This window comes from Rhinolophus sinicus, linkage group LG06 (assembly GCF_036562045.2).
Source record: "Rhinolophus sinicus isolate RSC01 linkage group LG06, ASM3656204v1, whole genome shotgun sequence".
NCBI classification, from domain to species: domain Eukaryota; kingdom Metazoa; phylum Chordata; class Mammalia; order Chiroptera; family Rhinolophidae; genus Rhinolophus; species Rhinolophus sinicus.
The window spans coordinates 35,916,014-35,940,725 of record NC_133756.1 but is presented as its reverse complement, the minus strand read 5'-3'; the positions used below and the strand labels follow the sequence as shown (position 1 = coordinate 35,940,725).

The 24,712-nt window shown below is 33.3% G+C and overlaps 1 protein-coding gene across 11 annotated transcripts in view; it reads right to left on the bottom strand.

Moving 5' to 3' along the window:
- The window catches only part of LRRC7 (leucine rich repeat containing 7), a 474,513-nt gene that overhangs the window by 252,048 nt on the left and 197,753 nt on the right, over window positions 1-24,712 (bottom strand). For all 11 annotated transcript variants that reach the window (XR_012497277.1, XM_074334934.1, XM_074334935.1 and 8 more), the window contains 2 exons: window positions 20,059-20,176; window positions 2,945-3,023 (listed from right to left, as the gene is read on the bottom strand). Coding sequence is in view for 10 of the 11 variants with exons in the window: in XM_074334934.1 (XP_074191035.1) it covers window positions 2,945-3,023; window positions 20,059-20,176 (197 nt within the window). In the remaining variant the exon portion in view is untranslated. The remainder of the gene's footprint in view (window positions 1-2,944; window positions 3,024-20,058; window positions 20,177-24,712) is intronic.

Sequence of the window (24,712 nt, the reverse complement as noted above, 5' to 3'; positions counted from 1 at the left end):
ATTGATTTACAAAAAGATATTCAGGTAATTTTATGAAGGATAATCTTTTCAACAAATGGTAGTAGAACAATTGGATATCCATATTCAAACAAACAAACCAACAAATAAACAAACAAATATGACCCTCAAACTTTGCACGTATATAAAAATCAACTTCAAATTGATCATAGACCTAAGTGTAAAACCTAAACTATAAGAGCTCCAGAGGAAAACTATAGAAAATCTTTATGACTATCAATTTAGCAAAGGTCATTAAGATAGGAACAACAAGCATAAGCCATTAAAAATGTATAATTAGAACTTCATCAAAATTAAAAACTTCTCTTTGAAAATCACTATTTTGAAAATAGAAAAATAAGTCACACACTAGGAGCAATTATTTGCAAACAGATATCAGATAAAGGACTTTTATACGTGTATGTGTGTATATATATATATATATGTATGTGTGTGTGTATATATATATATATAAAGAATTTTAATAATTCAATAATAAAAAGACAAGTCAATATAAATGAACAAAAGATTTGAAATTTTCTGCCAAAGAAACAATACAGATTGTAAATAAATACATGGAAAGATGTCACTTGTATATTAAAAATGTAAATTAAAATTACAATGAAATATCACCATGAGACAGAACATCTACTAGACTGGCTAAAATAGAAAACAAAAACAAAAACAGATCATATCAAATTCTGACAAAGATGAGGAACAAAGAAAACTCTAATAAATTGCTGATGGGAATGAACGATGAATAGCTGTTTTGGAAAACAGTTTGGAAATTTTTTATAAGTTTAAACATACATGTACCATATTACCTAGTATGCTATTCCTAGGTGTATAACCAATAGAAGTGAAAACATATGCTTATGCAAACAACCTACATGTCTATCAAATTGTAGTAAATTCATACAATGGAATACTACCTACAAATAAAAAGGAATGTAATGCTGATTCTTAAAATGACATAGATAAATCTCAGAATCAGTAAGAAAAGTTTGATACAAAAGTATGGTACCATTTATATGATATTTTAAAAAAGGCAAAACCATGGGGATAGAAATCAGAACGGTGGATGATTGAGCTGAGGAAACTTCTTGGGGTGATGTAAATAGTCCGTATCTTGATTATGGTGGTGGTTCCACAACTGTATACATTTGTCAAAATTCACTGAGCCATACACCCAAAAGGGTAATTTTTACTGCATATGAATTATATCTTTAAAAAAGCCTAGCTTTAAAATTAGTGTGCTATGTAAATTGACTCTTCTATAGAGTAATTTTTTATGAATTCCCAAACTGTTTAATGTTTTTAGTGTTAGGCATTCTTTTTTGATGAAATAGATCATTCAGTCATCTTTTAAAAAGTTCAACATATGAAAACAATTCAGAGACATAGCCAACAGGACTATAAACTTTAAGCTTCTTAAAGATGTGATTTATCATCTAACCTACTCCCAAAGAACTGAGCATGATTCCCAAATAAGATGAGCTATTAGAATTAAAGAGCTAGAAATCAAAACAATTCATCATCTGCCTGTGGCTTATGATTCAAGTCAAGGCCACGGCTATAGTATTGATGTGAGAAGTTAGCAACATCTATTTCTTTGTTGAGAAAATTGCATTCAGGTCTAAACGTTTTGGGAAACACTTCTCACAGGATATTTTTTCCTTCCTTAGTCTACTTTTCAGGTAGAAAAGCTGTACCTTTCAAACACATTTTATTGCTTGATGTTCCACTTTCAACTAAAGGCCTTCAATTATTCCACAAACCATTCACTGTAAAGATCTCCATCTAAATTTCGATCTCCTTCTTTCACATTCTCTTCCATTCCTATTCTCATCTATAGCCTCTTCTCATGATCCATAGAGACACCATTTTCACTACTCCTTCTCCTCAACTCCATTGGTGAAAAATTTCCCTTCAAAGTTCCTTCGATAAACTTCCTTTGGTCTTCTTCTAAAAACACTACATTCATTAAATAAGTTTCCAGTGGGCTTCTGGTTCTCTCAGTCTCTCCAGCTTCATGTGGATAAAGGACTGAGGGAGTTTTCTCCAACCCTGCTTGACGTGTTGGTATAATTATAATGCCAGTCTTACTCTGGAACTCATTATCTGCATCCCAATATCACTGATTTCTTTCAATCTCTTCCAAATATTACTACAACTGTCAATAGCCTTTCTAGAGTTCATGTTCACTTCCACTGTTAAATGACTTTAACATGGAGGTTCATGGCTCATCTAACCCATTCATTTTGTGGTTTCTTGATCCACTTGTTCAATAGTACACCCTCTCTCATTATGATGTAACTGTAATTCACAAACATGGTCACATGCTGGGTCTCATTTTCCCATGGCATTTTTCTAATAACACATCAAAAATACCCTATGTCTAATTACTAGCATCTTTACCATCCATTTTTTTCATTCTCCTACCCTGATAGAATTATCTTTTTGTTCTTCCTGTAATCTTTGGCACACAAATGCTACCTCCTTCTGGTCGTACTTAATTCTATTACCAGCTTGAACTATATGATAAGCTATTTTCATGCACCTATTAATCCCTTAAACCCTTGCACGCTCTTGAACTTTCATCACATCCTTGATGCTAATTTTCTATCATGACCATAACTAATAACTGTTTCCGTAGTTTCACTGCTCTTCCATGGAATGTTGCCTGAGAGACACAAAAAAATGATGACATAGTTTGCTTCAGAGTAATACCATGATGCACCAATTAGGCCTTCATTGTTACACAGCAATGCTTTTAATCATCTTTTGTTGAACTGTTCTGATTTGATTATTCCTTTCACATCATTCTACTGAATTGAATTTTAAGTGCAGCATTTAAAATTAATTTATTATATAAATTTTCTTTATTTTGGTACATTGTTATTCAGTGGAAACATAAAATAAATAAAATGAAATCACTCATACTCACTTAGAAATGGGATTGACACTGGCTTCAATAATTGTTAAACACTTACAGCACTTTATGTTTTCTGGAAATTCTTGTACACCTAAAATGTAAAAAAAAAACGAAAAAACAAACAAACAAAAAAACATGAAAATGTCCCAGTATAAATTCTCTCCATTATAGTTCTAATATTAAGAATAATTAATTAAATATACAGTATAAACACTAATGGGATAATCATTTAAGTAAGAATAATAACTTCATATTATATATTAGTGTCATATCATATATACATACATATCAAAAATAAAAGTTTAATGTCAAATAATATTTAATGATAGTAATAATTGGAAATTGGATATACAATTGAGGACAATTGTATATTTGGCATAAGGTAGATCTTGGCTTTTTATGTATCCAAAGATATAAAAATAGTTTAGGTTGACAGTTACTATATTCTGCTACTGGAGGAAGGGGAAATCATCAGATGATGGAAAGCAGAAGAGAAAAATCTTTGCTTCCTTCATGTTATAAAATTGGAAAGATTGAACACATACATGTGAAAAATACCTAAGGACAAATCACAAAACCAATAGATATTCTCAAACTAATACGGGGCTTTAACAAATTTTATGTAATTCTTCCTTGTTGGCACAAAGTGCAGTTCTGCAGTTCTGCATCTGCCTGAAAAGGTGAAGAGGTGAGCAGCCCTTCCTGGGTCATCTCTAGAGGCTCTGAGGTAGCCAGGCTAGCTCATTGCCCTTGGAGAACTATTCATCTGCTGTCACAGCTGTGCTGTTGGCTGTGTGACAGAAAAACACAAGTTTTTCTTACTGAAAATCAGTAAATCACAAAACTTAATCCACAAATATGAGTGTCAGGGGTAAAAGATGTGGACGACATTTCAATCAGTTGGTACACGTGAGTTAAATATAGTAGGCCCTGCAAAGGTTAGAAAACAGCTATCTGAAGCCATGTCTATGTGCCTGCAATACCACCTGCTCTCAATTTTTGAAACCATTACTAAGGATGTAAAAATATCCATAAAGTATGAGTCCTGGTGAGCACTTCATATCTTACAGAAGGATGAGGAACTTTATGTGGCAGGTTTTAGTTGAACCTTTTTTGTTTCTTTAAGAAAGAAAACCCTCCACTTCCTAGATTTAGTTCACCCAAACCAGCATGTCCACAGGACCTCAGCCCAGTGAAGCAGCAGGTGGGGGGTCAGACCAAGGCAGATTGTTTATTCAGTGTAAAGTAAGCGCATGAAAGAGAGGATGGGGACGTTTCTCATGCCATTTTTCCGTATGTGGAATTTCATCATAAACTATGCTCTCCAAAAATTATTGCTCAAGCATTTCACCCTCTTAATATGCCCAAGGTATTTTAGGAGCTCCGTTATGTATGAATTGAATGAGAAAGGCCAATTCTCTTTATTGGAAAGGCCATAACACCTAGAGATGTCCTCATTTACTGGATGTGAACAAAATGGCCAAAAAGTCAAAGGCTAACCCTTGAGCTAGCCTCAATATTTTACCTTAGTATTCATATTTGCTTTGGATAGCTACAACCAACAAAGGCATAAGCCTTCTTGTTTTCTCCTTTTAGCTTTCTCTAGTTAGTCACCAATCTGGGCTCATTACACACGGGTAGGCCTGATGCCTTATGTCTGCACTAGGATGATATTTCCTTAAATTATGCATAAAACAAGTCATGGGAGCAGAAGCCAATTAAAATACGATTTTAAGGAAAATACCGTATCTCTTTTTGTTCTTCTGAAAACGGAATTCCCTGCTGTGGTGGAAACGCTATCATAGTATTTGTTTAAAAACTTGTATTATACTGTTTACAGCTGAAACTTAAAAGTGTCCAGAGCAGCGTCCATTGGATTAGGATGGAATCCCAATTTTACCACTCACTGGTTGAGTAACTCTAGGCAAGTCACTTAAATGCTCAGTGTCTTAGCTTCCTACTGAAAAAATGGTGATTATATAAATGGTTTCATCGGAGTGTTGCAGTGAGGATTGAAAGAGATAAAGTAATTGGCAGAAAATGCTGCATAGATGTTATCTATAATTACCAGAAATAAAGAGAAGCAGAGGGTATCAGTCAACAAGGGAACAAACAACATATAAATATATAACAAGTTTATGCTCAGCAATACTTGTATATTTTTGCTGAGGTTTTTATAGCTATCTTAATTTGTTTGTGAAAGTTGGAACAAATTTGGAAAAATAGGTGACAGGGGAATTTTTCCATATAGACCAATATATAGGCCCTAGAGTTTAGGAAAAGTACTTCGAGTATAACCTCAACTTGTAGTTCAATCTAAACATGGAGAGTTTAACTATGCTAAACATAGCATAGTTAAAGGCACAGGTTGGAAGGGTGACCGAATCCCAGTATTATCGCCTAACTAGCCATGTAATCTTAGGCAGACATTATAATATTCAAGTGTCACTCACTCATTCCTTGCCTAATTCAAAAGGTTTTTCTGAGTATTAGATGGTTTGAATGTAAAGAACTTAGTATCATGTCTGGCACTGAATAAATACTTTATAAATACTAGATAAAACTCATGTATTAATAAGAGAAAAGTTAATTTAGACTTCTCTATGCCTGTGTGCAAAATAATTTAATTTTCTTAATAACCTTGTGAGGAAGATATATTAGGCAATATTACTTCCATTTTATGGATGACAAAACACACATTCACAAGGATTAGGCGACTTATTTAAATATCTAATGAGTGTTTATAGATGGAAATGAGGTAGGTGGGATTTAATTCATTTTTTTAACACCATACTCTTGTTCATATTTACTCCATTATGCTTACATACTACTAAAATTATTTTAGATTTTATTATATAACCCACATTTTTATTAACCAGTCTTTGAGATTGGTTTCTAGTCCTCTGAGCACAGTGTTTTCAATTTATAAAAAGGTTTTATGTATCTCTCTCTCTCTCTCTCTCTCTCTCTCTATATATATATATATATAGATATAGATATAGATATAGATATAGATATAGATATAGATATAGATATACAAATGCACACAAACATACACATTTTCTAAGATGGACTTTGTATTGATTTTCAAATTTATTTTTCCAGAAATAGGGGGATAAATATCCTTTACTTTAACAATATATCTTATTCCGGCCTTTACTTGTGATTACTGTAGGAAAAAGGATCAAGCATTTGCAGGCCATGTAATTCAAGTTCTAACCCCCATTTTTCAGTTGAGACATCTCAGAGTCTTTCTAACAGAGCTCCACAAGGAATTATCTTCTAAGGGCATCACAAGTTCATTTATTTTGGGAACCCCTGGAGATTCACGTTTATTGTATTTAAACAAGATTCAAATCTGGGCTGAACAACAAATAAGGGCTGTATTCTAAAATAATTACACAGAACGTTTTGTGATTTATAGGTAAAGTGGTATATTTAGCTAAAAAGTGGACAATTGTCCTATTCACAAATAGCAGACGGCATCAATAAAATGTTTATCATCCAAATTAGGACACTGTGGTAATAGTATTCCCAATGTGTTTACTTCAACAACTATACCACAAATCTCTTTGGAATATGTCCACAAAAATTCTGTCAAATGAGAAATAACATTTCTGTATTCTGAACTTAAAATATCTTAGAAACAAAGCTTTTAATGCAATGGAATTATTCATAATTGCATTAACAAAATATTAGTATCTTGAAGAAGAAAATATGTAATAGAATACTTTATCTGATTGTTTCTTTGTCTTTCTACTTTTTAAAAAAACTAGGTTGAATAAGTTCCTGCTCAACTTTAATTATTCAAGAACTAATTCACTTTGTGGGGTTTTCATTCTTTTTCCCTTTCCTACTACCTCCGTTAGACCATCTCACTGGTGTGCAGAAGAAGGGAGAGAAGAGAATTCCAAAATCAATCAAATATGAATCTTTCCTGCTTAGCATGGGGAAATGAAGTCATGGCTAAGAATAGGTTTCAGTGTATTCAGTTAATCGTTTTTATGTGGATTAACCTGTTTATTACTAATGCAGACAATTGAGTCTTGATAGAAGGATTTTGAGTTGATAATTAATATAGTTTTCAACTTTAATTATAAAAAAAGATTACTGATGTAAAAATAAAAATCAAACAAAAGTGTTGTTAAAATCTTGTGTTAGGCTTTAAGTTGGTATTAAAGTATAAAAGCAAATGTTTTTTACCAGTGCAATATGTAAGTGTGGAATCTAAATGTACCAAACAATCTTCTCATTATCAAATATAGTGCCTAACAACAGCAATAGCAGCACTGACCCTTATGATCATAAATGAAAGATCTTTGAAAGGCAAACCTGAGTGTAAGATATTTCTATAACATATACTCTGTTTTTTAATCTCATGTTCTGAATTAATTAATTAATTGTCTGAATATATTTATTTAATGTGTTATAATATTTACCTGTCCCTATCTAGTCTATCATCTAAATCCTCAGTAAGAATATTATCCATGTAAATACATTTAAACTCTATCAAAGATGGATCAGAAATGCCTGGGTATGACCCAGCAATACCACTCCTGGGTATTGATCCAAAGAAATCCAAAACACTAATTTGAAAAGATATATGCACCCCTATGTTTACTTCAGTGTTATTCACAATAGCCAAGATATGGAAACAACTGAATTGCCCATCAATAGATAACTGAATAAATAAATTTATATATATATATGATAGATATATATATATATATCATATATATATATATCTATCTATCATATATATATATGATATATATATATCCAAAAAATGTATACACATTTTAAGAAAGGAAAACTATTAGAATTGTAATAATATATACCGATAAAAAAAGATGAATACAAGTCACATTTGACTTCTGCAATTACAAGATGTGCTCAAAGTGGTTGCCATCAGTGTCCAGATACTTCTGATTATGGTGAACTACTGCTTGAGCAACGTTGACTAAAGTGTCCTTTTGTATATATTTTTTGGCACCCACCCCCGGTATATATAATATATATTAATTATATGTATACATATGTATACATAATGTAATTATATGTATATTATATATCTATCTATATCTATCTATCTATCTATCTATCTATCTATTTCTATCTATCTATCTATCTATCTATCTATCTATCTATCTATCTATCTATCTATCTCTCTGCCAAAAAAAAAAAAAAAGAAATTTTACCATTTGCAGCAATATGGATGGATCTAGGCGGCATTATGCTAAATGAAGTAAGTCAGACTGAGAAAGACAGATCTCATATGATCTCACTTATATGTGGAATCTAAAGAATGGAATAAATGAACAAACAAAACATAAATAGACTCATAGATACAGAGAACAAACTGATGTTTGCTAGAAGGGAGAGGAGTTGGGGGGATGGGTGAGAAGGGGACAGGATTAGAAAGTACAAATTACTAGTTACAATATAGTCACAGGGATGTGAAATATAGTATGGGAAATATAGTCAATAATATTGTAAAAACTATGTATAGTGTCAGATGGCTACTGGACTTATTGGGGGGAATCACTTCATAAATTATAAATGCCTAACCATTATGCTGTACACCTAAAACTAATATAAAATAATACTGAATGTCAACTACAACTAAAAAAATATATAGTCACCGAATGTAAAGTACAGTATAGGGAATGTATTATAATTAGTGGTATTGTAATACCTATGTATGATGTCAGATGGGTAGTACACTTGTTGGGACTATCACTTTGTGAGGGGTGTACATGTCTCATCACCATGGTGTTTTGTACACCTAGACTTAATGATAAAAAAATAAAAAAATAAATTGAAAAAAAGAAATGCTGGCAACTTCAAATTTAACTAGGGTGTTTAGGGTAAGCCTCAATGATTGGAAAGATGGCATTCAAACAAAGACGTGAAGAAGGTGAGAGAGATAAGGGCACAGATGTCTGCATGTCAAAGGGAAGAGGAACCAAGGTTTCTTTAGAATGGAAAAAATAATAGCAGGTGTGTATGCCTATTAAAACAAACAAGTGGAGAGGAAAATCTTGATGATGTATTAATAGTAGAGTCTGAAGAAAGTTGCTAGAGTGATATCTGTAGATAGGCAAGAAAGGGTGGTTATCTAGTGAAGAAATTGGCTTCAGAGAGGAACAGGGAGAGGTCAACTACACTAAAAGGCAGGAATCAGAGACTATGGGTGCAGATGCATGTAGATGGGTAGATATGATGGTTAACAGCCTGTAGAAGTTATCTTCTGAGAGCCTTAATATATTCAGTGGAATAGGATCGATAGCCATGAAGATGGCAGAGGAGGTGTGGAAGGGTTCAAGGCAGAGGAAAACATGTAAAATAGTCACCAGAAGAGGAGAGTCATTAGACAAAGGAAATATTACGTGATTGCTGGGAAGCATTAAGGCTGTACTTTAGAATTTCTGTGATGAATTTCAAGTTATGTCAATGTAATTGTTTTTTGCAGATCCTTTCAGCAATAGGTAGAGAGTTGGGTTCAACCAGGATTGGAATTTTACTGAGCATACACAGTGACAAGAGAGGAGCAAAGGTGTCAAGGGGGTTATTTGACGATTGACAATGGAATTTGAGCTGTGCAAAAAGGGCAGAGAAAACAGCAAGGATGAAAGAATTCCTGAGAAGGCAGTGGTATTAATAGACTGGTGGTTCTGGTGGGGTCAAAGGATGGTTGGAGTTTTATAAGAGAATGTGTTCTGGAAAGATAGGAGGATGGAAATAGAGTGAGATTTGTCCTTTGACATTCAATTTCTTGATACTCCTGACATTATCTAGCTCAGACCTAGGAAAACAATGGTAACTTGGCGAGTGTTTGTTAATTTGCATAGAATTATATTTTTGCATCAATACCTTGAAGCGATGAACATAACTTCACAAAATGGAACGACATATTTAATTTTAGTACAGAGGCTTTAGATTCAAATTACATTTTCTACATGAAAAAGGTAACTGTCTCTTTCCATACAAATATAATATAAAAAACTTTTTATAAATACCAAATTTTAAACTTTTTAGTGTTCTCGCAAATGCATCACCTTTTGTTTATTACTTATAAATCTTTATATAAATCAGTACACATGATAACAGTTATGGATAATGTATTTTGAAATGTTTGTTTTTCTGAATTTCATAGATATCATCAGCCCAAATTACTCTGTGATAGAAGTAACATATGCTGATAAAAGACAAAAATCATAATGTTATATCTTGTATATAAAAAAGGGAAATCTATTTATGAGATTTTAATATTTTATGTGATATTTTAATTCCAATACCAAGTTTTATATATTTTTTTTCAGTTTTGAGAAGGTAGGTGGTTATTTGTATATCTAATAAATTGAATTAGATTTATGAGCAGAAAGAATGGAATTTATTGAGAAAATATTATAAGCATTTTGCTTATTTTGTCTTCACAACAATTTTATAATGTGGTTTATTATTCTCATTTAACCACTGAAGAAACTGAGGCTCAGAGGCTAGCCAGGATTTGAAACCAGGCCAACCTTATTCCAAATACTATCATATTTTACCTGTATTAAACTGCCTCCATCAAATCTAGGATTTAAACTACTTTGGGGGTATAAGTTTTAGCTACCCAAGATTGGCCATGCAACATTTATAATAGAGTACTATACATTGCATTTGTTCTCTACATACTCTCCAGGTCAAATACAAACAACCAACATTCTGGAACTTTGAGTTTAATGCGTACTCAAGATTGACCATGTAGCATTCTTACAGGGGCATTGTAAACTGCATTTGTTCTATAATTACCTTTGGTCAAATTTCACAGAGTGTCATTTTTCTGGAACTTTGAGTGTAATGCTCAGGTAATAAAGTTCTTTACTTTTGAATTTAATATACCACCAATCAGCATCATAAGCCTAGCTCAGAATCTTTTTATTTTTTATACATAGTTTAACAGATACCTATTAGAAGGAACAAATAGGAAGACGGGGCTACTCAAAATAGTCAGGATGTCCATATGAAGAAACTATAACTGATGGTCTGATAATAGATGCGGTGATGGGAAAACTATGAAGATAACACCAAGACTCTTCAAGTCTACCGTTCTTATTTTGTGTAGAGGCAAGCAGCCACACATACTTAAAAAAAAGTTCAATAACGCAATCCATGAGGAACCCAAGTCCACTTGAAAAATTTAAATTGCATTAATTACACTCATAATTATGTGATATGAAACTTTTAATAATGTGATGAAACTTTTTTGAATAATCATTCAGAATGATTCAAACACAGTAAAAACTTTTACGTTAAAAAAGGATAAACTGTAATTTAATTTTGTTAAATTATTTTGTGTATAAACCCACATTTCCCAAGGATATTTGGTAAATGGGGCAATATCTATTAAATAGGAAGTACGGATTAGAGGGAGATTTCAGCTATGGGGTTAGTAAATTTGGGAGAAACAGGTCAGCTAAATCAGAGAGTGGGGGGGAGAGAGAGAGAGAACAAACAGACTGGAATGGTTTGTTTTACTTCTAACCACTCTAGTGAAGAGAGCCGAGAACTCAGTCAGAACCTAAGCAAGAACTCTGCCTATTTTAGTGGCGTTATAAAGAGAAAAAACAAATGCAGGTAATCAATAATTTGAGAGACTTACGCTACTGATTCTGCCTGAGGGACATGTCTAGAGACAATTTTGAAAAGTCTTTATGACCTTGACCAACGAGTTCATTCACAAAGGAATGAATCTGACTTAGTCAAAATGAATTAAAATGACACCTGATTCCCTCCCCTACTCTCCCCCTGCTTTAACAAAATATGTATCCAGTCACGATTATGTGAAATGAACTGTTTAATAATCTTACTTCATATTTGACTAATAATTTTTGTCTTTGTTATCAATCAACCCCTTTATTGAGCACTTACTGGACCTGTACTGTGACGGAGGCTATTATAAACAGTGTAAGGTGCAGCAGTTCTAGCTTTCAAACGGTTTATACTGAAGCTGGGAGGGAGTAAGCTCACAATGTTTCATTACCAGTTCAATTTTGTTCTCTTACAATTTTCCAGGATTTACAAGGACACAGAAGACAGCTTAATCACTCAGCTCAGAAAATGCTCTGCTGTGACTGTAGAAAAATGTATCAGTCTAGGTGATAAAGCCCAACACAGACTTAAGGAGGAGAAGGGGGTGGGAAAAGTTCCTTTCTCCCTTATAATTAGATATATTACCCGATTGTAAACTCTATCACCCAGGAACTAAGTGTTGGTAACACACATATGCAATATTTGTTGATTTTATTTAATGATGACGGCATTAGAAAGAGTTAAAAGGTTGGGCATCAGGCTGAGAAGGTGGCAGGAGGGCAGACCTGGTTTTTGTTGCCCTCATATTCTTTAACAGAAATAGAAGGAGCCAATCCTCAGTTTAGCACTATAATCTTGGACAGAAGTAAATTCTGGAGAAAGGGAAAGAAGTCTTATAGTGAGGGAAGTGCTAGTGGTTTTTCAGATAAATAACTCATTAAGAGTGTTGAAAGTCAGGGATTTACTAAGGAAGCATAATAAGCTTTACTCTAAACAAATGGCCTAATCATTTGCACAACACCAAAGAGCATATTTATTGCTCTTGAGAACAAATGCATGGTAACATTTTTTCCCCAACTCACATAAGACATCCCAAAGTGGACTGCCCTATGAATTTATATATGCATGTACACTACCAGAGTCTATTCTTCTCTTAATGTGCTCAAACTTTTAAAGATTTTTATCATTTAACTGGTTACTCACATCTGCCTTTTCTAGTGTGTTTGAGGGAAAGTCTCTCTCTTCATTGAAAGTTGAGAAGATACTGTTTGTCTTTAGTGTTTTGCATGCATTTGGGGAAGGGGAGGAATAATTGGCAAACTGGTAAAACATATAATAATGCCTTCAACTCTGATTGCATTTCATTACAACTAACAACAGTAATTTTTGCCACTATGATGCTTTTAAAATCCATTCTCGTATAGAAATAAGTTTTAGAGGATGAGAGGAAAATCACTTAATTGCTGCAGAATTAGGGAGGTCTTTCACATTAATTCATTTTCATCAAAGTCCTTAAATTATAGTGTCATAGTCTGTCTGAAGCTTTGACAAATCAACAATCATACTTAAAACTGAATCACTGCCTAATTAAACCTTATCATTCATTACCTGGCTTTATCATATAAAACAATTTACTCCATTATGACCATGAATCAGCTTTATAAACAGGCAGATACTATTCAGAGATCACACTATATAAAATGTATACATCTCTGATGGACAGGAGGTTTTTATTTCACTGTTGAATTAAGATCTGAGGAATAAAAGATAAAAGACCTATTGATATGAAAAATCGGTATTTATTTACCGATTGCTGCATGTAAATTTGGGATCAGAAGGACTCAGAGAGGAAGGGAAGGGTAATTTACAAGCAGCATGGATATTTATTTACCTCTCCCATATATATATATATATATATATATACTGGGGGGTGCCAAAAAAAAGTATACACATGACTTGTATTCATCTTTTGTTATCAGTATATACTGAGTATTACAATTTTAATACAGTTTTTACCTTTCTTAAAATGTATATACATTTTTCTGGCACCCTCTGTATGTGTGTGTATGTGCGCACGCACACACACACATACATATGTATCCACATTTCAAAAAATTGACTAGAAAATGTCTTAAGAATGTTCAAGGTTAAAGTACTTATTTTTAAAGAGAAAGAGTAGAATCTTTATGAAAGAATAGAATCTTTATTGAACACAAGAGGTTGGGATCTCATTTTCCAGTTCATTTCTTCTCAGTTCATTATGTGTGTTCAATATTCCAACTAGGTAAATGTTCCAAGCATTGGGTGCTTTCAATGTTCCAAGTATGCAAAAATCATTAAGAAACAGTATTTGTCATAATGAAAGTTATTAATGTAATGGAGAATAAAGTATATAATTAGTAGATCCCTAGCCTGTGCCCAACAATCAGAGAATATGTATTTATATTACGAGAAATAAAGTATATTTAAAAAATTGACCATACTTGGCCAGAATGTGAAAGTCAATAAATAATGGGAAATTAGTATCATCTAGACCATGTAGTCTGCAACATATTTCAATAAAAATATGATGACTAAAAGATACATAAACATGTTGGAAAACTAAAAACAACTGAGTAAACCCTAAGGAAGTAGAAGAGGCATAATAAAAACAGCCACAGTAGGAAGTAATAAAGTAGAAATTAATGACTAGAAAATCAACCAACCAAGCAACCAGCAAACCAACCAACTAACCGATAGAGAGACTAATAAGCCAAAAGAGTATTATTTAAAAGATTAGTAAAGTAGAAAAACCTCTGGCAAGATGGATGATAAAAATGTTAAAAATGGATAGCACAATTAACATTAGGAAGACAAAGGAAGAAACAGCCACAGATACGGTAGTTATTTATACAATGCATAAGAGAAGCCTAAGGACAACGTTTGACAATAAAATTGACCATCTGGATGATGCACTAGATGATTTCCTAGAAAATTAACTTATAAAAAGAAGACTCAAGAAGATATAAATGTATAAATGTATAAGGATGGGAAAGAAAAATAGTCATATGCAGATGATATGATTTTATACAGAAAAATTCAAAAGAATCTACTAGTTATATATTAGAACTTAAAATTAGCACTGGGGCTGAATATAAGATCAAGATATAAAAATTAGTTATGTTTCTATGAATCAATTAAATTTAGATACAACGCTTTTTAAAAAAAGAATACAATCTATAAACTTAAACTAGCAACTTACCTGCAAGTAAATTAAATGCCCAAGTATAAAAAGAAAAACTAGAATATATAGACAATATATGATATTAGAAAAGAATTTCTTAAATAAGCTAAAAAAATGCAAACTATAAAGAGAAGAGTGATACATTTTAGTACATATAGATGACAACTTCTTGATGGCAAATGGTATCTTGTTCAAAGTGAAAAGATAAGCCACAAATTCGGAGATAATATTTGTAACCCATTTAACCAAGGGACTAGTGTCCACAACACATGATCACCAAGAACATCCATAACTGATAAACAATCCAAAATAAAAAATGGACCAAGAAAGACAATTAATAGAGCAAGATACTCTATACTTGCCAATAAGAAGAAATGAGAAATTTCCAACTCCTCTAATGATTAGGGAAATATAAACTAAAATATCCAGCTACCCTTCCATTTGACTGGCCAACATTTAAAATATCCACTAACCCCAAGTGCTGGCAGAGATATGAAGCAGCGGAAACTTGGTACTTTGCTGGTACAATTAGATCCATTCACACTGATCATTAAGGACAAATTTCAGAAATATAATGTAGAATGAAAAACTTGCAGAACAATATGTACAATGTATTAATTAGCACTTCACTGAAATTTTAAACACACTAACGCTGAGAGGGAGGAAGTGGGAAGAGAGGAGGATGAGAAGCTACAAGTTTCTGTAATGTTTTATCTACTTGAAAAAACAAACTAGAGTGTGATATCTATAATAAATGCTAATATTTTAATCTCATGGTAAGCATATTGCTGTGTCCTATTATTTCTTTCACGTTTAAAATGTTTAATAGCTTGAAACTAAGAGTCCATACATACTTTAATGTAACTGTCAAATGTTTTTAATAATAAACTGAGTTTTGAATGATGAGTAAGATTGAACCAGGTGAAAGAGGTGTGTGAAAGGTGATTTAGGCTGAGAAAATAACACAGTCACGGAGATGGTGAAACAGCATTAAATATTTGAGGCAACTCTTCAGTTTCTAGACCATAAGGTTAAAAAATGCTAATCATCTTTGTGAAGTGGGCAGATGAAATGCAAGTGTAGATGGAGGTCAATTGTGGGGACTTTTAGTGCTTTGTTAGGGAACCTACATTCTATCCTAGATCAACTGAAATATCGTAAGTAGGAGAGTAAACTAACCACATTTGCAATTTAAAAAGAGTGATAAAGCTCCTTTGTGGAAGATGGGTTTGTGAATGGTTGCGGCAATTAATGGGGCTGGGGACACCGATTAGGAGGTGATGTAAGCAGTCTAGGAAAAAGAAAGACTAAATTAAAATTGTATGGGAATGGTGAGAAGAAAACAGAGTTGACTATATTTAGAAGGTCTATTTGGCAGGATTTGGTGACTGACTGCATAGGGGAGTCAGAGGAAAGAATCAATGTTTGCATTCAATGCCTTTGTGGATGATAGTAACATTAACAGATAACTGGATAATGGAGGAAAAGCATTTTGGGATGGATGATGAATTTGGTTTTAGATATATTATGTTTGGGGGTGTTTGTTGAATATATCATAGCTAAGTCCAGCATGCAGTTGGCTATACCAGTCTGAAGCTGGAGGGAAGCACAAAACTTGACATGAAGTAATCATTACCCCAAAGAACACTGATTTTAGTGGTTACTCCTTACTTATTACAATGCCATTTCTATGTTTGCCAGCATTCAGTTACACTATTTAACAAGACCCCAATATAAGGTGAAGATCTCATCCTATGTTGGGTCCCTAATGTATGTAATGTAATATAAATACACACTATATACTTCAAAACAATGCTTCTGCATAATGGTATTCACCTGCCAAACATTTATTGCGCACCATCATGTATGCTGGGAATTGTGTTAGCCACTCCACATAGAGAGATGAACAAGATAGTCCCCGATTTCAAGGGTTTCACAATCTAGTCAAATAAATAGGGATGCATAGAAATTAAATTACAGAGTGAGGTAAGTTCAAATCAAAAACATATACGAAGTATACCAGAGGAAGGAACAATTAATTCTCTTTGTGTATAGGGTGTCAGGAAAATTTCCAAGAATAATGACATGTAAAACGTCCTTTTAAAGGTGAAGAGGACCTACGTCTGGTTAATGAGGGACAGCAGTGGGGAGGAAGGAATACTTTGAGCGAGAAAATATTGTAGTTCCTTGTGTCACAAGTAAACAGTTGATGAATTTGAGAATTACCTGGGGATGGCATGGAAGGGAGAAGGGTTAGCGGGAGTGGCTAGAGAGGTAGGTGAAAGCTGTTCACACAAATTATGTAGGTACTTTTCTGCACACAACAGTCATTTATTTAAAGGTTTTAATATAAAATAGTACCTTTGAATTATGGAAGGAAAAATGGGGAATCAGGAGGGCAGGTGGAAGAATTGGAAATGAAAAGTAAAGACTGGAGGCCACATGGATGACCAATCAGGTTTAAACTCAGCATCCAAGTGAATTAGTTTCATCATAAGGTGTCACTCATCAACTTCACACACATTTCAGGCAAATTTTTTTTACCTAGATTGACTAGTAGTTAAATGAGCCTGTCTCAAAATAAAACATTTTCTATTTTCTGCTCCTAAATACTAATACTAATACTAATACTAAATACTAATACTGATATTCTCTCATAATATGTTGTCGCATGTCTTGACTCTTTTTCCACCAGAACTCTGAGGCTGACACTGCACTTAATTTCTGGTCTCTGCTCCTTCTTCACTTGACAGATTCCCAAAGGATATATTATGCTCCTCAGTAATTGTCAAGGTCTCTGCCATAGAATTCAGTGACAGCTTTTTTAGGTATGGTTTTCTGAAAGGGGTGATGTGTTGACATCTTTTGCTGTAACTTCTGGCAATGGCTCATATATCATCATGCTCATCAAAACTTTTATACTGTACTGACTTTGCAGAATGGCTTGCCATGTCTCGCATGTCTATGTGCATAAATGCTTCCAGGACATAGAGATCATAAGTATGTCTAAAAGTCCCTAAATAATACTCACAAGGACTTCTAAGGATGCTCATGGATTTAATTCTAAGCTGAAGAAGTCGAACTTGCAATGCACTTCCTGGCAACGAAATTTTATGATGCAAAAGAGCTACTAAGAGATAATTATAATGCTCACAGAAATCTCATATGTCTCAGGAGTTTTGTGTTTGTATTTGGTGATGATTTTTTTCTGACCCTCTTTAAAAATAAGATAGATTTTATGTGGATTCTGCAGCCCAACCTTTCTAAAGGTCAAAGGATGTAATATATTTGGCCATATGATATTTCTCAGAAATTGTAAGTTGAAAATAGCATTTGATGTGTGAATGTATATAAATACTGGGGGTGCCCCAAAAATGTATACAAGTAGACACTTTGGTCAATGTTTCTCAAGCAGTAGTTCCCAGTAATCAGAAGTGTCTGGATGCTGATGGTAACCACTTTGAGCAGAGCTTGTAATTAATTGCAGAAGTCAAACATGACTTGTATTCATCTTTGTTATGGGTACATATTGAGTATTACAATTTTGATAGTTTTTCCTTTCTTAAAATGTGTATGCATTTTTTGGCACCCTCTGTATATAAGCAGTATTAATTGTTACTCAAGTACAGAAATACCAATCCATATAAAAGCGTGGCCTGTAAATCTAACCGTAAAAGAATAAAGGTAGGCCTAATATCATCTCTAAATGGGCCTTAATCTAATTGGTGTTCTCTTTCTATGTCTGCATAAGGTCTTTTAAAAACTGTTTTCCTGAAAACCCTCTAAGTGGTAAGTCAAGTTGGTATAGAAGAATGTGTGTGCGTTTCCCCGTTTGCATTCTTACTGTTTTCTTTAAATGAAATGCTCTCCTTTATTCTGATACTACTGTGCTTCATGGAAATCCTCAGCTTATATCCTTTACTTGAACTCTCCCCTAATACTAAAGCAGTCTTAATTAATCTTCCTACTCTCTAAGAATTCACAAGTGTAATTAGGGCCAAATAACGGAGCAACTCGTTATATAGTGTTTTATGATATTCACTGATTATTTAGTCTTATCTTTCCAGCGACACTGTAAACTTCTCTAGGACTCTCATGGACTTAAACTGAAGATATTTTAATCGTCATTCACACTGGTACATTTCAACAAATGTCCCATGTTCATCCGGCAGAGCCGTTAATTCATGATTCGTTGAATAACTATTTGTTGAGCTCCAACAATGTGCCAATCACTGTTTTAGGCAATACAGATATACCAGTAATGAAAACAACAACAACATTGAGACATCACTGAACTTTAATTCTAGTAATAGGAGTCTGGACAATACATAAATGATTTAAATACATAGTATGTCAGTTTCTCATAAGTGTTATTAAGAAAATAAGACTGGGAAGAGAAATACGGTCTGCTTCTAGTGGCTGTTACCAAAAAGATCTTAGTTGTAAGCAGGATGTTCCAGGATTTCTTAGAAATGTCAATTTAATGTGGTTAATAGAGGTTTTCCTGGTGGTGCTTAACAAAACAGATTAATTTAAGATCCTATTTACCTAGAATGTCAAGCCAATCCTACCTAACTTCGATTTGATTTTTTTTAGGGTACTTAAATTAGTCTTTTACCTTTAAAAAATAGATTTATTGAAGTATGATTGATACACAAAGAGCTATACATATTTAATATGTGCAATTTGACAAGTTTGGACATAATACAAACACCAATGACAGCATCACCACAATCAAGCTTACAGATATAGCCAATACCTCCCAGAGTTTCCCTGTGTCCCCTTGTTGGTTTTGCTTTTCATCTTTTGTTTTTTGCTGTGAGTGTGTGTGTGTGTGTGTGTGTGTGTGTATGTGTTAAAAACACTTAATGTGTGTTACCCTCTTAAATTTTGAAGTTCACAATGCTATATTGTTAATTATAGACACTATTTTTAATATCAAACATATCTCCAACTCAATTATAATGTCTTGAAGAAAGGATCTATGTTTTCTATTTTTATATAAATTCCTCCTGGCTCTCCACCCCACATCCTGAGATGAGGAAAATAAGCAGTTTAAGGCAGTAAAATATTCTGGAAAAGATTAAATAACATCTGAATGCAGAGGTAAATAAGGGCTGAACATGCCAGGCACACTAGCGAGAGAAGGGGAGAGAGGTTTTCTGTCTTTGACTTATCAATTAAGATTTAATTTTTCAATAAAATTAACTTAGAGTTATAACAAAATCAGAGGAAAAGTGTTATATCATTTGCTAAGAGAAAACATTAAAGCGTATTTTCAGTAAAAAAAAAATTCAAGTTATTTAGAGATGAGATGAAATCTTACCATTTTTACTGATGTCGAGTTCTTTAAGATTAACTAAACTAGCAATAGTGGTTGGCAGATTTGAAAGGTCATTATCAGGAATACTTAGTTTTCGTAGAGCTTGACAGTTGAACAATTGCTGTAAAAAACATAATGATTGATTAGATCTCAATTTGGTTAAATCCATTCATATGTCAACTCAGTAATAAAATTCAATTCACCATCTCTATAAAAGGCCAGCTCTAAAATCTCACCTTCTTTCACACCCATACTCGAAATTGTTTTCAGAATGTTTTCACATTCCATCCCCATGTTAGTGCCTCACTTTTTTCTGCTACCCAGATTCAACCCAAGGTATTCTACTTTTCCTCCTTCTGTTTACCATTAACGTTCGATTTGTCAATGATCTTACAGATATTTTTTTCTTTGAAAAAAACTGGAGTTATCTCTTTTTTTCCATTCCCATAGCTATTAGGATTATCTTAATTTTATTTTCCTGCAACTATGTTAGATGTCAGAAAGTATTACTTCTATTTAGTGATGTTGAACAGTTGCTTATATGGCATGCAAGAACTGATATAAATTTGAGTACATGAGCTCACATTTCTTCAGTGTCAACCACTCCCTCCCCACCCCCAACACATACACTGATTCATAGATATCTAGTAAACCAACCATTCAAACTCTGATATTTGGTGAAAACAATCACTAATGATTGGTTCATTTCTGCCATCAGGCCAAAGTACTGGGTGGGGAAGAACCAAGTGTTAAAACAATGGTTCTCAAACCCAGCAGGCTTACAATCACCAGTGGATGGAGTTGTTGTTTAATATGTGGATTCTTGAGCTCTACCCAAAGAAGGACCAATCCCATGGGTCTGGGATAGAAGACACAATCTGTGTTTTTAACAAGCATTCTACCGCTCTGGTTATTTTAATGTAGGTGTTTCCAGTACCATATTTTGGGAAACAGTAAGATTTTTTTTAGCTATGTCCATCTCCTCTTGACTATTCAAGATAGGAACAGCTGGGACAGAAGTTTTATTCATTTCTGGAAGAATTATCTTAGTGACATCTTTTCTGTTTGACATTTCTAATTGTGTTTTGCTAAATTTCTACAGATAAAGTCTCTGGTATCCATGATTATGCAATTGGCCCAGCGTATATTTAACTTCCTCTTGTTCTTACATGTAATTCATTATTTATAGGCAAAAACAATGTAGCACATGGTTGTTATTTCTTAACTCATTAGCTTTTAAAAAATAGCTACCTAAGATGAAATAGACAGTTTCTTACTTTTGGTTAGTCATCTCAAATATTGCTACTTTTTAAATACAAGCTAAAAAAAGGAACTGTGATGGATACTTTTTACTAACTACTTTTTCTCTTAAAAAATAGAAAGCCAAAAACAAAAAAAATGAAAAACAGATGTCTACATACACTCATAGTACAAGTTAATTTAAATTTTTGCCCAATCTATATCATCCTATAAGGATCATTCATCTGCATGCAGGGTGGTAAGTTATAAATTCATGGATTTAAAAAAAGTAAATTGCCTCAGGCCTGTTGTTGGTAAGATGTACTATTATTTAGTCTGATTACTATAACAATTTCATGCTAAATTTAGACAATAATTTCCAAAAAAGAGTTTTTTTTTGAAATTCAAGTCTCATAATCTCAACTAAATTCTCAATTTCCCTCAGGAATTAAAAGAGGTTCCTGTATTCTTCTCCAACTTTAAATGAAACCACATCAGGAACAAAAGATACAGAACCTCCTGAACACCCTATTACAGAAAGAACCCAAGACCTCTCTGGTATAGAGGTGAAGAGCATGACATTTCAAATTATACTGTTTTGGGTCCAATCCCTACTCATCTACTTATTAGCTCTATGGCCTTTGGCCAGTTACCTAACATCTCTGAACCCTATCAATTTCCCTATCTGTAAAATGGGAACAATGATATTACCTAACTTGAAGGGTTATTGATAGCATTAAATGAGTAAATAGATTTCATCAATTGTAAGGCCTACATTGTTTTACATATTAACATCTTTGATATTTGGGATGCATCTTACAATCAAGAGTAAGTTATAATTTTTAAGGAATGTTTCTTTCTAAGTGTTACTGCAATAATGATGTGTATAAATAACCAATGGTCTTGATTTGATGAAGTGAATTACTTGTGAGCATGTAAAACTGTATGATTGTCACATAGTAAGAGTTGATAACTATTAGCCATTATTAATATTTAACTACATGGATACCGAGGCACATTTATATAATTAATCTATTTCTTACTTGTCTAGATGATGAGGTTTTGAAGGTAGAAGTCATATCTAATTCACCTTGTTATTAACCTGTGTTACCTTTGTATGTACCAAAGTCACCAGCACAGTATCTTGTACGTACCACATGCTTAATAAATACTGGGGGTGCCAAAAAATATATATATAAGTGGACACTTTGGTCAACGTTGCTCAAGCAGTAATTTGCTATAATCAGAAGTGTCTGGACACTGATGGTAACCACTTTGAACACCTCTTGTAATTGCAGAAGTCAAATGTGACTCCTATTCATCTTTCGTTATAGGTATATATTGAGTATTACAATTTTAATACAGGTTTCCTTTCTTAAAATGTGTATACATTGTTCTGGCACCCTCTGCCTATTTGAATGTCTACTTAGATAAGTAAAGGGAAAATGAGGAGAGTGCTGAGTTGCCACTGAATGTGGTACTTTTCTGTATTGGCAGTTTCATAGCGGTAAAAATCTCAGCGGAATCTAATTTCATAAACAAAGCAGTGAACTCTTGAATATGAATGAGTCATGATGTCAATAAATTGAAAAGAAATTAAAAAGACATTGTAATGATTCTTTCAAGATTCAAACTTTGAATGAAAACAAAGTGAAGGAAGATTATGAAATAGCTGTAATTCTTCAACATAGTATAAAATAGCAAATATAATTCATTGCTAATTAGAGGAAGACTGTTAATGGTTATAGTTATCTTGCCTTTCATTTGCTAATGATATTTCCCATTTCAAAAAAGATGAAATAGTTTTTAGTTTAAAAATATTTGTGTATTAAAGTGTTCTTTTACTTAGGCTAATGGAAGTTATTTAACTCTCATAGAAAATAGTTTGAGAAGAGTATGCAATTCAAATTACTGACTCAAAAAAGTAATAGCTAGGTGTTTTCTAAGAGTGATGATACAAAAGAGAAAGGCCTGAGGATTGAGAATAAAAGCATATTTAGAGCTAAAATGTATATTCTAAAAGGTACTATTCATTCATTACTGGAAAACCATTAATTGATACGCATTACAAACTAAACACTATGCCAAGTACAAGGGACACTAAGTGAACAAGACATAACAGCTGAGCTCAGACTACTTACAATTTAATATTAGACAATAAATTAAACACAATGTGAAAAAACTGTGCCAAGGTAAACATCAGATGTGATAAAAACACACAGATAAGATATCTGCACCAGATTATGTGGATGATGGTGGTGGGTTTGACTCATGAAAGTATTCCTGAAAGAGGTGAGGAAAAAATGGATTACCCAAAAGTCAGCACAAGTAAGCAGATGAAGACCAAAGAGGGATAATGTTGCACCTTTTTTGTAGCGTCCAAAGACATTCCCAGTTCAACAAATTTATAAATCAAACTAGTTTTGCACATTTGCCTGATAGTATAAAGAGACTTGGATCTTGGAGTGAAGATCCAAGAGTATACAACTTCTAATGCATTTCAAATAAATTTTCTGAATATCCATTATAAGCTATGGCCTTCATTTAGCACTGAAGATAAAGACATGCAAAGATATCATCAATTTCTGTTTTCAGCAGTATGGTGGACTAAATATTCAAAGAAAAACCTTTCAGTATAGCAAAACTACTCTCTCTCTCTCTCTCTCTCTCTCTCTCTCTCTCTCTCTCTCTCAATGGACAACTGAGCTCTGGCTGTAAAGTACAGGAATTCCTCAAATTCCAGGACAACAAGTTAATACTAACTCATAGAGTTAAGTAGGTCTGTATTTAGCTTTTACTCTGTTGGTATCTGTTGGTCACTGGTGGCTGAAACCTGGTTTTTTTTAGCAAATGAAGGATAGAAGACTGCCTGGGGTCTGAATGAAGTGGGAGACTGGCTTAGAGACCACTCCATATAGAGTTGGTGTCTATATGATCAGAGTCCTTCAGAAGAAGTCAGTAGGGGAATACATGCCTTTCTCAGTTTTATCTCTGAGTAAAGTGAGTAGAAAGAAAATAGATAAAAGGAAGAAGAAAGAAAGGGGAGAGAAGGAAAGAAAGAAAGAAAAGAGGGAAGGAAGGAAGGAAGGAAGGAAGGAAGGAAGGAAGGAAGGAAGGAAGGAAGGAAGAAAGATATCTTGATTTATATATATATATATATGGAAAGAAAAACAAGAAAGATGAAAAAAGAAAGAAAGGAAAGGAAAGCAAGGATGGATGGAAGGAAGAAAAAACAGAGGGAGGGAAGGAAAGGAGAAAGAAAGGAAAGAAAAGGAAGAAATAATAATAGTAACAACAACAATAATAATAAAACAGAAAGAAAGATGAAATTAGTCCTCTAGGGATTACCTACTGTGTTTCCCTGAAAATAATACCTAGCTGGATAATCAACTAATGCGTCTTTTGGAGCAAAAATTAA